General features: G+C 62.5%; 1 protein-coding gene across 1 annotated transcript; it reads left to right on the top strand.

The window, feature by feature from the left end:
• The first annotated feature begins 202 nt into the window (after nucleotides 1-202).
• LOC122456533 (papilin-like) lies at nucleotides 203-14,627 on the top strand. The gene is made up of 10 exons (XM_043496083.1): nucleotides 203-503; nucleotides 2,473-2,619; nucleotides 4,163-4,303; nucleotides 5,568-5,798; nucleotides 6,893-7,051; nucleotides 7,733-7,876; nucleotides 9,917-10,084; nucleotides 13,020-13,163; nucleotides 13,644-13,793; nucleotides 14,440-14,627. The coding sequence occupies exons 1-10, from the start codon at nucleotides 203-205 to the stop codon at nucleotides 14,625-14,627; spliced, it is 1,773 nt and encodes a 590-aa protein (XP_043352018.1).
• The last annotated feature ends 530 nt before the right edge of the window (nucleotides 14,628-15,157 follow it).

Below are 15,157 nucleotides of genomic sequence, written 5' to 3'. Positions count from 1 at the left end.
TCATGGGATTCTGCAAACTCCCCGTCCTGTGTTTGTGCTTCTCCCAGGCTTGGCACTGGCTGGGAGCTGGCCTCTGGCAGGATGCTACAGGTCACCACGTGGGAGCCAGCCCTTCCCCCTGCTGACCCTGCCTCACCCATGCAGGGTTTAAATCCCCACCTAGCTCAGCCCTGGGCACTCAGACCCAGCCCTTGACAGCACCATGAAGTCAGGTACCATCTTCCTTCTCCTGGGGCTCCTGGCCCTGGGGAATGCCACATGGAAGACGGAGAAAAGTGGTGAGTGGTTTGCCCTTTTCCTCTGGCCCAGGGCAGCCGAGGTGGATGTGGGGGAAAGAGCCATGTGCAGTCATGGTGCTATGCAAGCCCTGCCTGCCATGGCACCAGGGGATCTAGAGCCCAGCAGCAGCTCGGCCTTCGATGGCTGGCTAATGAAGAGCTCCATGGCCATAGTCCTGCGTGGCACTGACGTGGGCTCAGAGGAGGAACAGCCATATGCTGCCCGTGGAAATCCACCCTGCCTATAGGGCTGCTTTCCAGCTGGGCCCTTGCCCAGGGACTGGGCCATGCATGCTATAAGGTCTGCACGAGCATACTTTGAGCATGTGCAGTACACAGCCCTGGTGCATGGCCATTAGGCTATGCAAGTGCACACAGGTATTTACATCCGTAAGTTGCAGGTGGAACAGCGAGGCCAGGGTTTGAAAACCTCAGCCCCAAGCCTCCCCACCCCCCCAGGACTGGCCATGCTGATAACTGATGTCAGAGCTGGGTGGCACTGCACCAGCTCAACCTGGTAAGGCCGGTTTTTAAGAGGCACAGACATTTTTGCTGCCTGGCTTCACCCCCTGCTCAGAGCAGGGAACAGCACAATGCTGTAAACATGGGAGGTCTGTCTGTGCTCCAGCTGCCAGCCTGGCTTCCCCAGCTGAGCTGCACCAGGGAACAGGCTCTTCTGGGTTTCAGAGGGAAAGACTTGACTAAACAGCAGCGGTAATGTGGATTTCACACTCAGCCGTGCTAATGTCGCCAAAGTGAAATGACTAAAGGTGGCTGCAAAGCCTCTGATCTGTAACCGGTGCTGGCACAACAAAATAGCTGTCCATGTGCCTGGAGAATAGCTAAGATAATGGCTGTATTTAAGAAAGCGGAAAAAAGTGATCCTCGCAAATACAGCCCCTTTAGCCTGACCTCTGTAGAACACAAGGGTTTAGAACAAATTGTGAAGGAAAGAATAAAGACGTGGAGGTAAATGGGATAAAATGCACCACGGGTTTATCAACGGCAGATCGTGCCTGACTAACCTGGTGTCTTTCTTTGATAAGAAACCCGATTTTCTAGAGGAGGGAAATGCGGAAGATCTAATCTAGCTGGACGTCAGTAAACGATGCAGGAGGGAAATTCCTAGTTAACTGGAGAAGACGGATTAGCACAAGAACTGTGGCGTGGGCAAGGAGCTGACGAAAGGGGAGCTGACCACGGGTTGTGCTGGAAGGGGGAGGGCCGGGCTGGAGGGAGGTTCCTGGTGGCGTTCCTCTCGGATCAGTCTTGGGACCGATCTATTTGCTTTTTTGATTGGTGACCTTAGCACAGAAAGTAGGAGTGAGCTAATGAAATTTGCTGAGGACACAAAGTTGAGACATTTTGTTTCAAAGGTAGCTACTAACAAAAATAAAGGTAAAAACACCTGGAAACCGAAGGTTTTGCTCCACCTGAAACGACAGTTTGTGTGTGTGTCTTGGCCAGTGAATCAAAAGCTCCATCGTTCATCCAGCACGAGCCCGAAGGTAGCACAGCGCGAGAGTCAGAGGCAGCGCAATGGCTGAGGGGCTGGGTCCTGCTGCCACTGATGTCGGGGGAACAGGATCAGGCCCTTCCGTCTCCCATGCGCATCAGACATTGGCCAGGCAGCAGGTTCTTCCCTTGCAAAACCCCGGGGGGCCCACAGGACATTAGGGTGAACTCTGAACAGCTCCGCTCGATCGCCTGCGGCCTGGGAGAGACAGCGCTGGCCTTTTACCGCAGGCTGTTTGCCTTCGAAGGGCGAATCGTCCCAGGGAAGGGGCAATGGGCGCCCAGCAGCCCAGCCACACAACTGCAGCAGTATTGCGTCCTGCTCCACTGCGGCTCCCCGCTGTGCAGGCCCGGGACGGGCTGGGTTAATGGGCTGAGGGCATGGACGTGGCGAGGGGGCTTTAGAACAGTTAATAAATATTTACCTGTCTAAACCTTGCAGCAACTCCCTGCAGCTTCCTTCCTGTGCCTCCCTTCTCTGGGGTAATAACAGAGCCTCTCCAGCAAGAGGCACCAGCTTCAGTCCTAAGGTGCAGAACGCTTGGCCTCAAGAATCAGGCCGGGATCCTGCATTCCCAGGGCTGGGGTGGGGAGAGCACAGCAAGGACAGCTGCTCCCCTCCCAGCAGGGCTGTTCAGCTGTCCCCTCCAAGTGACCTGGGCTCTTGTCTCCTGCACAGCCACAGCTAAGGACGGTGAGTGTCCTGCCGAAATGAAGGGGCCCGCACGACCCCCCCAGGCCTACTGTCTCTCGGATGAGTCCTGCCCAGGGAGCGAGAAGTGCTGCAGCGAAGGGGACAGGAGAGTCTGCGTCCTCCCGGATTCAGGTACCGGCCGATCCCCCTATGGGCAGGCAGGGGAGGCTCTTCAATCCTGTCCCATAATAAAGCACAAGGTGGGGGTGGGTCTGAGGAGACGAAGGCAGCTCAGCCAGCACGACCACAAGGGGGTCAATACACTGAGATGTAGTGGCCGGTGGAATTCCCTGCCACTGGAGCTCAGAGGGCCGGATGGCACTACCACACATTAAGATTAGGGTGATCAGCTCTCAGGCTTCAGGGTATATGCTGACTGCTGCAGGGGTCAGGAAGAAATTGCTCATCCCCCACATACAGCCCTGCTCAGCTGGCCAGAAACATTGCGGACGTTTGCCTTTCTCTGGAGTGTCAGACGCTGGGGAGTGCCAGAGGCAGCGTCAGAGCAGGGGCTGGGGAGATTCGTCTTTGGTTAGTTAGGAATCAGCAAAAAGAAAAGCAGCTCCGGAGGACTGAAATCTGAAGCTGTTCTCCCGGCTCCCCAGTCTCCGGCCCCGTCACCCAGGAACGGCTCTGAAGAGCTCACTTTGCCAAGCTGAGAGGCCTTTCTCCCCTGGTGTTAGCTGGGCAGGTGCCCCCATCCTGACAGGTCTCGGGGGAGCTCTGGGTCCCACAGCCATTTCAAAGGACACGTTCCCTGCAGGGCCCAGCTCAGGCGCCGCTGAGCTGTACTACAGGGTGCTCCGTGGGGAGTGAGACCATGAGCTCTGCACTAGGGCGCTGGGAACAGATCCTCATGGCTCTCGGAGAAATGGCTGCCCACAATCAGCCAGGGCCAGGCCCACCCTGCGATGCCCTCATGGGGCTCCGCCAGAGCCCCCAGGCTACAGCAGCCCCGGCCACGTGGCAGGGGGAGCCTGACATTGTGTCCTGCCAGCTGAAAAGTGACATGCGGTGTTTTGGCGCTGGCCATTTGGTCACAATAACCCGCTGCCTGTGATGCAATGCACTCATTGCCTCAGCTCCTGGCTCACAATCCCCAGCTCCCTCCCTGGGCTCTGCAGGGGAGGCAAAGGGAGCCATGTCCAAGCTATGCTAGCCAAGGGGCAGAATCCTGCTTCTGCAGAATCGGTGTCAGCACAACCTGCAGGAAAGAGAGTGGGGGAACCCGTCTAATCCACGGGCAGTACTGTCTGGAAACGGCATCTCTTCTGATACAGGCCACAGCTTCCCTGGACTTCAGGCTCTCTCCTTCCTGCCCTTGGGAGCCGCTGTGCTCTGTTGTGTGTATTCACGACATCACCATGCAGGTTAGAATGGCTGTAGTTAGTCACACAGGTGTGCTACCTTTTCACACTGCACCTGGTGCTCATTCTGTAGGCGCTCTGGCTGCTCCAGTGAACATATCACAGACACCAGGAACTCTTCTTTAGCAGTAGTGACAGGAGCTCTAGGGAGATGAGCAATTCCATAGCTGATAGCCACACGGAAGGGCATTGCATTGCCATGTACCTGCCAGGCCTTTGCGTATTTGACAGAGCGATCCACAGCCCAGAACTGAGCCGTAAGTACACATGGCTTGACAAATTCCCTGTGCTTTTTCCTTCTTTCCCAGTGCACCCTGGGTATTGCCCCAAGCCAGATGCAGGCCTGATCACCATCTGTCTTGTGAGCTGCTCTGATGACACGCAGTGCTCCATGGATGAGAAGTGCTGCACCATTGGCTGCCACAGAAAATGCACCAAGGCTGAGCCAGGTAAAACACTGCAAAGTAGCTCAAGGGGCTGCATCAGCCTGGTACAGCAGGCTGGCTTTCCAAACCAGTGAGGCCATGATAACATGGACATTTCGTCCGCACAGTTGTGTGCCGCGTTCGTGCATTCAGTCACAGCAGCTGTCCGCTCACGTGGCAAATCAGGCACATTTGCCAACACATGGACCCAATTTGCATGTGCAAACATGGTCACTGTGACATGACCTGGCCTTGTACCTGAACTCTCTGGAAATGGCTTCCCCGCCCCGCGTTCCGCAGCGAACCTGTGCTGACAGACATTGTCCACAGGCTCCTGGCAGCTAACAAGCCCCAGGGCTACGCTTCAGGGAAGAGTGAGAAAAGCCTTTTCGCAGAATAGCGCACGGCACAAGTGAGCGGCTTCGTCCTTAAAAGGCTGCTGCTTGCAGACGGAGGCAATGCAATCCAGACTCTCCATGCATTCGAGGCCTCTTCAGTATATTCTTCTCCCATCTCCTCCTTGGCCAGGGCTCTCCAGTGAGCACAGATGGGAATGTGTGTGTGGGGGGGAGGAACAGCCCTGCATATACCCCTGATCACTGCAGCAGACCTGTGGGCCAGAAAGGCCTGCACCCATGGGAGTAAATCCCACCCCCCGCCTCCACCACAGAATTAGATCTGGGTAGATAAATGCCACTGACCGCTGCAAGGCCTCCACAGCTGCGGGGACACAGCCAGCCGGGCCCCCTCCCCCCTGCAGGCAGAGAGCCCAGCCCAGCGAGCTGCTTTCGCCCAGGCAGAACGTCAGTCCTGAGCAGCCCCGTTGCCTTCAGAGGAGCTCCCCGGGCGCTTGAAGTGAAGCAGGTGCCAAGTGCTTTGCTGGACCTGGGCCTTGGGCAGCGGAACCCAAGGAGCTGCCCCTGTAGTGCCTAGCCAGGCAAAATGCCCAGTGGGGGAGGACCTTGGGCTGGGCTGATAGTGACTAACTGAGGCTTTTGCAATCCGCTGAGCACTGCCATGCAGGAGAGATGGGTCAGTATGACCCCAGTCCTTATCTGGGTCCAAAATCCTGCAGCTCCCCAGCGAGGCCAACAAGGAACAAACCTCCACACCAGCAGCTTCTAGGAGCCAAGCATCTCTCACGCGGTCACGCCATTCTGCAGCTGAGCCGGCCCGGCCGGGGCTTTGCCCCCGGGAGCCGACAACCCCCAGATGCTTCTCGGGCCAAGGTGGAGAAGGCCTAGCTCGTTCGCCGACGCGATTACACTGGACTCTGACTCTTTTCCAGCTTCCCCGGGCATTTGTCCCAAGAGGAAAGTGCTGCAACCATTTGCTCCTTGCAACAACAAGTGTGCTAGCGACAGGAGCTGCCCTGGCGAACAGAAATGCTGCTTTACTGGCTGTGGCCTTGACTGTGTCCCTCCACAAGCAGGTGCCCTCAGCACCGCCCTGCCGCCCACCCAGTCCGGAGAGGGCTGGGACTGGACCAAACAGACTCAAGAGGGAAGCAGTGCTACAGGTGAAGAGGGGCCAGGACTCTTGAGTGCACAGGGGGTTGGGGGGACTGGTCCTAGGCTGCCCCATTTTTCACCAGATCCTCCTGCCCCCTAGAGAGTCACTAGGGCTTGTTGGTCCCCCACAGACAGGGACATCCTTGCCCTTCTGCAGTGAAGCTGGGCCCTTCCATCACTGAGGGGGGCAGTGCCACATGACTGGGACTGCAGCCAGTGCTGGGTGCAGCCACAACCACCCATCAGTAATGGGCAGGGTTCCCAACCCTCCAGGATTGTCCGGGAGTCTCCAGGAATTAAAAATTGGTCTTTGACTAAAGATTATGTCCTGTGATAAAACCTCCAGGAATACGTCCAACCAAAATTGGCATGCCTAGTAACGGGCAGAGGGAAACCTGTGCTTTACAGGCTGTTGTTAACAGCGCCTCTGCACTGCAGCCCCAACGGCAGCTTTGTTAGCCCAGCAGTTACCTGCGCTAACTGGAGGGGTGTTCTGAACTCGCTGGCACTTCCTCTGTGCTGGGAACAAAGGCCCAGGGTTATTTATTTAGCCTAGTTCTAAAAGCTCTCTCCTGCTCTGTGAGGTGTCACAAGTGAGCTGTAGCTCACGAAAGCTTATGCTCTAATAAATTTGTTAGTCTCTAAGGTGCCACAAGTCCTCCTTTTCTTTTTGTAACCAGGCAGTAATTAGCCAAGGCAACCGTCATGCGCTGGGGAGAGCGGGACACTGCATTAGGAGCCCAGCATTCACTTCCGGGCTCACTTGGACCCTCACCTTGGGCTGTCCGTTTGCAGGAGTCGAGTGCGCAGAGATGGATGCACACTAGCCTGCCTGCTCAGTGCCCACTAGTGCCAGGATCGCATGCAGCAGTGCCGGGGGTAGATCCTTGGTTATGCACGTAGCTGGTTATTTGCATGTGCCTCTTTCTGAAGGAAAGTGCCTCAGTGTCTCCACCGGAGAAACGAGGCTACTGCCTGTTTCCCAGCGATGGGTGCATGGGGCTAGCCGAGCGCCACGTACTACCATGGTGTTATTGCCACTAGAGGGTGGGGTTTCTGCCACCCACGGGCGGTTGTTCCTAGGGCCTCATTTCTGTTGCAGGGAAGCCTTGGACACCAAGGAAACGTGGAACCTGCCCACCCAACCTCTTCAGGTGTCTCTACACAGAGCCCCCTCTGTGCCTCAATGACACCGACTGCCGGGAGCGGCAGAAGTGCTGCTATAACATGTGTCAGTTCCGCTGCATGGACCCGGAGGAAGGTACCAGAGACAGCGGGCAGCACCACTCGTGCTGTCAGCACGAGAGCTAGGCATAGAGTTACTGGGGCAACCCCCCCGATTCACGGGGGCTCCAGGGCAAATGGCAGCTGCGCCCGGCCCCAAACAAATCCCCACAAATCGCTTCTGTCCCCATCCAGCACCGGGCTCATCCCGCTCCGCATCTTGCCCTCCAATGCTGCTGCCTTTGGGCACGGCTACTGAGAGCAGATTTTTTATCCCCGAGGTGCCCCTAAAGACCCGAGGAAGAGCCTGCAATTAACGCCCTGCCCAGGCTGTAATCCCTGGTGGGCAAAGGGCATTGCCCGGTAACACTACCTTAGCCTTTGGCAGCGAATTGGTTGAGAGTGGCACAAAGTAGGTGTGGATTAGGGTAGAGGGAAGGCAGAGAGAATGAGCACTGGGCCGAAATTGGGGAGAGAGGAGCTTGGGCAGCAGGGTTAAGGCAGGGTGCTGAGAGCACCCAGGGCAGGGGGGTGAAGGCAGGGGGCATCCAGGGCAGGAGGGTGAAGGCAGAGGGGGTGAAGGCAACCAGGGCAGGGGGGTGAAGGCAGGGGGCAGCCAGGGCGGGGATGAGGGCATGTAGTTCTCTTTCCTCCCATGGGGATGTCATCTGCCCACCCCTCATCTCACATCTCTGCCCTGTGACCCCTCATGTTCCAGAGAAACCCGGCATCTGCCCAGCTGAGGCCCCAGCAGGCGTCCTCGATCCCTGTTTCTTCCGCTGCTCTGTGGACAAGGACTGCCTGGGAAGCGAGAAATGCTGCATCCTGAGCTGTGGGGCTGCCTGCCTGGAGCCAAGGCAGGGTGAGTGTCCTGCAACCCAGCACAGAGCCCTGTCAGGACCCCACCCCAGACCTGCCCTGTTGGATCCTGACTTCCCCAGGGGCTCAGAGTCTCAGCGGGGCTGGGCTAGATGTTGCTGCGCTGGGCAGGACGCTCTGTCCACCAGGAGCTCAGCCGAGGTGGCAGGTGCTAAGGACAGCGGCTGAGAGCGGAGGGGGACAGTGTCTGGCAGAGCAGGCGGGGCTGGTGAGGGGGGAGACAGGGCCAGAGACAGGAGGAGTCCATGGGGAAGACGGACCAAGCAGAGGGGGGCAGGAAACGGGACCCCAGGACGACGCCAAGGCTGCAGGGCCCCCTGTGCTGCCCTGCCCCAGGCTGCAGAGCCCCCAGCCCACAGAAGGCGATGCAGCGGCCCCAGCCAGGGGATTGCTGCTGCCACAGACCCCCCCAACTTTGCCGCTTAGGGGCGGGACTTAGGAGAACATCTGGGAAAGGAGCGAGGCCACTGGACAGTGGCTTGGCGGGTTGGGGTCTGAGGAAGGACGGCAGGCGCTAGGCCCAGCAGGGAGGACAGGTGCCCGGTCAGAGCCCAACCCCTCCCCTGGGGCGGGATGCTGAAGATGCTTAGCCCCCAAGGCAGGCAGCCCCGCTCAGACATTCCCCGGTGCCGGGCTCATGTTTAACACCTGGCTTCTGCGGCACAGATGGGGCAGGGGGCCAAGGGCTGGGGGGTCCCATCCGAGGAGGCACCAGCCTCAAGGTTCTTAGAGCTCTGGGCTGGGGGCCCCCACCCTAGCGCCTCTCATGCCCGCTGGGAGGCATGAAGGAAAGGCCCCGCAGCTGAGTCCGTGAGGAGAAGCTGCAGGGGATCCCACCCCAGGGGTCCCACCCAGAGAGGAGAGGCAAGGGGGCAGAGGCTCGGCCCTTCGGGCTCAGGGGAGTGAGAGCTTTGGCAGATTGCCCCGTCTCTCTCCACCGCATGGGAAGCCGCCCAGAAATGACAGCCCGGCAGGCCCTGTGCTGGCGTTGTGCGCCCTGCCAGTGTCTGGCAGCAGCCCTGGAGCAGGGACACTCTGCCCCAGGCACCATTAAACCCTACTGAGGCATTCAAGGTGCCTCTAGAAAGGCTCTTGTTCTCTGTCTGTGGAATGCTCCAAATTCCTGTAGCGTAGGGTTGCCAGGTGTCCGATTTTCGCCCCATTAAAAGTCCGGTTGGCAGTGCAGCGGGGCTAAGGCAGGCTCCCTGGCTGCCATGGCTCCGGGCAGCTCCCAGAACCAGTGGCATGTCCCCCCTCCAGCTCCTATGCATAGGGGCAGTCAGGGGGCTCCGCATACTGCCCCCCGCCCCAAACACCAGCTCCACAGCTCCCATTAGCCAGGAACCACAGCCAATGGGAGCTGCGGGGGCATTATCTGCTACCTGGCCATGCCTCTGCTTAGGAGCCAGAGTGGGGACATGCTGCTGCTTCCAGGAGCTGACTGAGGTAAGCGTCTCCCAGAACCTGCACCCCGCAACCTTCCCATGCCCCAAACCCCTGCCCCAGCCCTGATCCCCCTTCCACATTCCGAACCCCTCAGCCCCCTCCTGGAGCCGTCTCCTGTACCCCAATTCCCTCGTCCCCGACCCCACCCCAGAGCCTGCACCCCCAGCTGGAGCCCTCACCCCTGCCTGCACCCCGTCCCCCTGAGCCAGCCCAGTGAAAATGAGCGAGTGAGTGAGGGTGGGGAGAGCAAGCGACAGGGGAGGGTGGATGGAGCGAGCAGGGGCGTGGCCTCAGAGAAGGGGTGGGGCCTTGGCGGCGGGGCATGGGCAGGGGGCAGGGCGAGGGTGTTCGGGTTTGTGGGAGTCGGGGTGACCAGATGTCCTGATTTTACAGGGACAGTCCCAATGTTTGGGGTTTGTCTTATATAGGCGCCTATTGCCCCCCCACCCTGTCCCGATTTTTCACACTTGCGGTCTGGTCACCCGAGTGGGAGTAGAAAGTTGGCAGCCCCATGGTCGCGCCCTAGAGGCTCCTGCCTCGCGGGCTGTCCCACCAAGGGTCGGTTCTGTACCCTCAGACGTTTGCCAGCTGCCCGCCCAAGCGGGTCTCTGTGACGTCTACTCCTTCCGCTACTTCTACAACGCCAGCGCCCGCAGGTGTGAGCCGTTCTCCTTCCGCGGCTGCAGGGGAAACGCCAACAACTTTAAGACAAAAGCCGAGTGTGTCCAGGCCTGCGCAGGCCACGGTAAGGGAGAGCATTCCCCCGAGCCGGCTCCGCCGCGGCGCCCGCATCCCCTGCCCCAGATACCAGCGACACCCCGGCAGGGCCCGGCTCAGAGTCAGTGGGTCCTGCTGGGAGAGAGGCTCAGGCCCGGGAGTCTGGGCCGGAGCTGGAAGCGGAGGGGCCCTTTGCCCCAGGTGAGGCAGGGGGATGAAGAGGAGAGAGGCCGAAGCGGGGGGGAGGAGAGAGCGGGGCCGAGGTGGTGGGGGAGGAGAGAGGCCGATGTGGGGGGGGGGAGAGAGAGGCCGAGGTGGGGGAGGAGAGAGCGGGGCCGAGGTGGTGGGGGAGGAGCGGGGCCGAGGTGGTGGGGGAGGAGAGAGGCCGAGGTGGGGGAGGAGAGAGGCCGAGGTGGGGGGGGAGGAGAGAGAGGCCGAGGTGGGGGAGAAGAGAGCGGGGCCGAGGTGGTGGGGGAGGAGCGGGGCCGAGGTGGTGGGGGAGGAGAGAGGCCGAGGTGGGGGAGGAGAGAGGCCGAGGTGGGGGGGGAGGAGAGAGAGGCCGAGGTGGGGGAGGAGAGAGGCCGAGGTGGGGGAGGAGAGAGCGGGGCCGAGGTGGGGGAGGAGAGAGAGGGGCCGAGGTGGAGGGGGAGGAGAGAGGCCGAGGTGGGGGGGAGGAGAGAGGCCAATGTGGGGGGCGAGGAGAGAGAGGCTGAGGTGGGGGAGGAGAGAGCAGGGCCGAGGTGGGGGGGGAGAGAGAGGCTGAGGTGGGGGAGGAGAGAGGCTGAGGTGGGGGGAGGAGAGAGGCCGAGGTGGGGGAGGAGAGAGAGGGGCCGAGGTGGGGGGGGAGAGAGGCCGAGGTGGGGGGAGAGCGGGGCCGAGGTGGGGGAGGAGAGCGGGGCCGAGGTGGGGGGGGGGAGAGAGGCCGAGGTGGGGGAGGAGAGAGAGGGGCCGAGGTGGGGGGGGAGAGAGGCCGAGGTGGGGGAGGAGAGAGGCCGAGGTGGGGGGGAGGAGAGAGGCCGAGGTGGGGGGAGGAGAGAGGCCGAGGTGGGGGAGGAGAGAGCGGGGCCGAGGTGGGGGAGGAGAGAGGCCGAGGTGGGGGGGGGAGAGAGGCCGAGGTGGGGGAGGAGAGAGAGGGGCCGAGGTGGGGGAGGAGAGAGGCCGAGGTGGGGGGAGAGGCCGAGGTGGGGGAGGAGAGAGCGGGGCCGAGGGGGGGGAGGAGAGAGCGGGGCCGAGGTGGGGGAGGAGAGAGGCCGAGGTGGGGGGAGAGCGGGGCCGAGGTGGGGGAGGAGAGAGGCCGAGGTGGGGGAGGAGAGAGAGGGGCCGAGGTGGGGGAGGAGAGAGAGGGGCCGAGGTGGAGGGGGAGGAGAGAGGCCGAGGTGGGGGAGGAGAGAGGCCGATGTGGGGGAGGAGAGAGGCCAATGTGGGGGGGGAGGAGAGAGGCCGAGGTGGGGGAGGAGAGAGAGGGGCCGAGGTGGGGGAGAGAGAGGCCGAGGTGGGGGGGAGGAGAGAGAGAGGCCGAGGTGGGGGGGGGAGAGAGGCCGAGGTGGGGGGAGAGAGAGGCCGAGGTGGGGGAGGAGAGAGGCCGAGGTGGGGGGGAGAGAGGCCGAGGTGGGGGGGAGGAGAGAGGCCGAGGTGGGGGAGGAGAGAGAGGGGCCGAGGTGGGGGAGGAGAGAGGCCGAGGTGGGGGGGGAGAGAGGCCGAGGGGGGGGAGAGAGGCCGAGGTGGGGGAGGAGAGAGCGGGGCCGAGGTGGGGGAGGAGAGAGGCCGAGGTGGGGGGGGGAGAGAGGCCGAGGTGGGGGAGGAGAGAGAGGGGCCGAGGGGGGGGAGGAGAGAGGCCGAGGTGGGGGGGAGAGCGGGGCCGAGGGGGGGGGAGGAGAGAGGCCGAGGGGGGGGAGGAGAGAGAGGGGCCGAGGTGGGGGGGAGGAGAGAGGCGAGGGGGGGAGGAGGAGAGGGGGCGAGGTGGGGGAGGAGAGAGGCCGAGGTGGGGGAGGAGGAGAGAGAGAGGCGAGGTGGGGGAGGAGAGGGCCGAGGTGGGGGAGGAGGAGAGCGGGGCGAGGTGGAGGGAGGGAGGGGAGGGAGGAGCGGGGCCGAGGTGGGGGAGGAGAGAGCGGGGCCGAGGTGGGGGAGGAGAGAGGCCGAGTGGGGGAGAGAGCGGGGCCGAGGTGGGGGAGGAGAGAGCGGGGCCGAGGTGGGGGAGGAGAGAGGGGCCGAGGTGGGGGAGGAGAGAGGCCGAGGTGGGGGAGGAGAGAGAGGGGCCGAGGTGGGGGAGGAGAGAGGCCGAGGTGGGGGAGGAGAGAGGCCGAGGTGGGGGAGGAGAGAGCGGGGCCGAGGTGGGGGAGGAGAGAGGCCGAGGTGGGGGAGAGCGGGGCCGAGGTGGGGGAGGAGAGAGCGGGGCCGAGGTGGGGGAGAGCGGGGCCGAGGTGGGGGAGAGCGGGGCCGAGGTGGGGGGGAGGAGAGAGCGGGGCCGAGGTGGGGGAGGAGAGAGCGGGGCCGAGGTCGGGGAGGAGAGAGCGGGGCCGAGGTCGGGGAGGAGAGAGGCCGAGGTGGGGGAGGAGAGCGGGGCCGAGGTCGGGGAGGAGAGAGCGGGGCCGAGGTCGGGGAGGAGAGAGGCCGAGGTGGGGGAGGAGAGAGCGGGGCCGAGGTGGGGGAGGAGAGAGCGGGGCCGAGGTGGGGGAGAGCGGGGCCGAGGTGGGGGAGGAGAGAGCGGGGCCGAGGTGGGGGAGGAGAGAGCGGGGCCGAGGTGGGGGAGGAGAGAGCGGGGCCGAGGTGGGGGAGGAGAGAGGCCGAGGTGGGGGAGGAGAGAGCGGGGCCGAGGTGGGGGAGGAGAGAGCGGGGCCGAGGTGGGGGAGGAGAGAGCGGGGCCGGCGGAGAGACGGGGCCCTGGCTCCCGCGCCCACGGGGCTGGGAGCTCTGCCTGCGTGTGGGCGTCTCACCGCCGCCCGCGTGACCGTTCTGTGCCCCAGAGAAGCCCGGCGAGTGCCCGGCCGTAGAGCAGGGACCGGCTGGCGCCTGTGAGGAGAGATGCCGCCGAGACGACGACTGCCCAGGTTCCCAGAAGTGCTGCGGGAACGGCTGCGGCTCCGAGTGCAGCTCAGTGACCCCAGAAGGTGAGAGCCGCTTGCTGCTGAGGGGTGGTCAGGGCTCCAGGGGTGCCCTCAATGCATGCACCCCCGGCTGCACACGCACCCCCGAGCGCCGGCTGACCTCTCGCTGAGCACTCTCCCGGGGCGGCCAGCACGGTGGGGAGGGCCACACGGTTCTCCCAGCCTCCAGGGGGGTCAGCGCCCAGCATAGGGAGCAAGGGCCACGGGACTGTGCTGAGTGCAAGGGGGAGGGGGAGCTGTTTATGGGCGGGGGCAGGGCAGGTTGCTGGATTTATTTTGCTTAGGACTCACTCTCCTTCCCAAAGTGGTCCCTGTCCCAGGAGCTGGGTGGACATGCGAGAGGCCAAGACCAAGCAGGGGCAGGGGCTGGGCTAGGCCCAGACAGAAGGCCAGGGCCAGGTTGGCCCATTTCCTGCCAGGACGCCCTTATCCCCACCCGGGGCTGTGGCCCAGGGTCTGATGCCCTGTGGCTGTCTATCGCAGTGAGGCCTGGAGTCTGCCCGGCATTACCAAGAGGAGCCGTCGGTGCCTGTGATGAGAGATGCCGTTCCGACAGCGACTGCCCGGGCGCCCAGAAGTGCTGCAGCAACGGCTGTGGCCTGGCCTGCATGGCTGTGGCTCTCATCCCGGAGGGTGAGGATCGCAACACTAGACCCCATTGTACAGCCATCCATAACACGCTGTCCCGGCAGCTCGGGGCACGTCCCCCCACCCCGCCCTGGGCAGTTTATTGTTCTCCCCCATTGCGCGATAGAATCTCATACTACGTTCAGTTTGCTAAATGCAGGAGTTCTGTCCTAGCCAAGAGGGCGATGGGAGGTTCCCATGGGGCGACCCCGAATGTTGCCCTGACACACCAAGGCCTGGTCTGTTCTGAGGCCATTCGTTCCTGGAGGGGTGCCAAGTGCTGGCAGTCCTGCTGCTGAGCTAGTTTCTGCTCAATTGCTTCGGTGCAGCATCAGCTTCCCCTGGCCCACACCCCACCACTCAGTGTCTGTGGGGGTCCTCAGGGATGTGACAGAGCCAAGCCCTCGAAGCTGAGTCTCAAATTGCCTGGATAACGGGGCACGTGCCATGAAACGGCTCTTGCACAAGGCGAGAAGGAGGCTGTTCAACAACCAGGCTTGTCCACCCTCCAAGTGGAAGTGCAGCCAGCATGGCAGTGCACCCCTGCCCAGCTACGTGGGGGTCCCTGGGGCCCACAGCCTTGGCTGGCTGCCCAAGGAGCCCTGCACTGTGAGTGGGGGCGTCCCTGCCACGTCTGCTCTGTGTGCTGCAGTGAAACCCGGCGTCTGCTCAGCCCAAGCGCCAGCGGACAGCCTCAGCCCATGCTTCTTTCGATGTACCAAAGATGATGATTGCCCGGGCCAGGAGAAATGCTGCCGTCTCAGCTGTGGCACTGCCTGCCTGGAACCGAAGCACGGTAAGAAACAGCCATTACCACGCCAGGCCCGTGAGTACTGGTGATGTTCCCCCCGCAGGACACCCCGCAGAACCCTGGGCATGTGTCTGAGGCTATGGGAGAATCGGGGCCACTCCCTGAGGATTTGTCCACGCTGCCCAGACCTGGAACAGCAGAGCTTCAGCCAGCACACTAAAAATAGCTGTGCAGACGTTGCCTTGGCTTTGTGCTTTGTCCCCGGCCCCATCCCAGCTCGAGAGCCGGAGCCACAACGTCTGCACAGTTATGTTGCGTGCACTAGTGCAAGCCCTGCCCCCACAAGTCTGGGGAGAAGGCCTGGGCGGCTCGCTCTCTGGTGCAGTGTAGACATACCTTCTAGGGCCAGGTCCCCACCCCGGAAACACACCCTGAATGATCCTGATCCAAGCCCCAGGGCATCTGACCATCTCCTGATTGGCAGGAAGCTCAGGCCCCGGGGTCGGGGAAAGGGGACGAGGGGCACAGAGCACTGGGGGCCAGGGGGCAGAGGACATGGGCCCAGAGAGCTGGGGACCGGGGGCCATGATGGAGCAAAGAGCGAGGGCAGACGGGGCGG

This window comes from Dermochelys coriacea, chromosome 13 (genome assembly GCF_009764565.3).
Source record: "Dermochelys coriacea isolate rDerCor1 chromosome 13, rDerCor1.pri.v4, whole genome shotgun sequence".
NCBI lineage: Eukaryota > Metazoa > Chordata > Testudines > Dermochelyidae > Dermochelys > Dermochelys coriacea.
The sequence above is the reverse complement of the archived record's forward strand: the minus strand, read 5'-3'. Positions and strand labels throughout refer to the sequence as shown.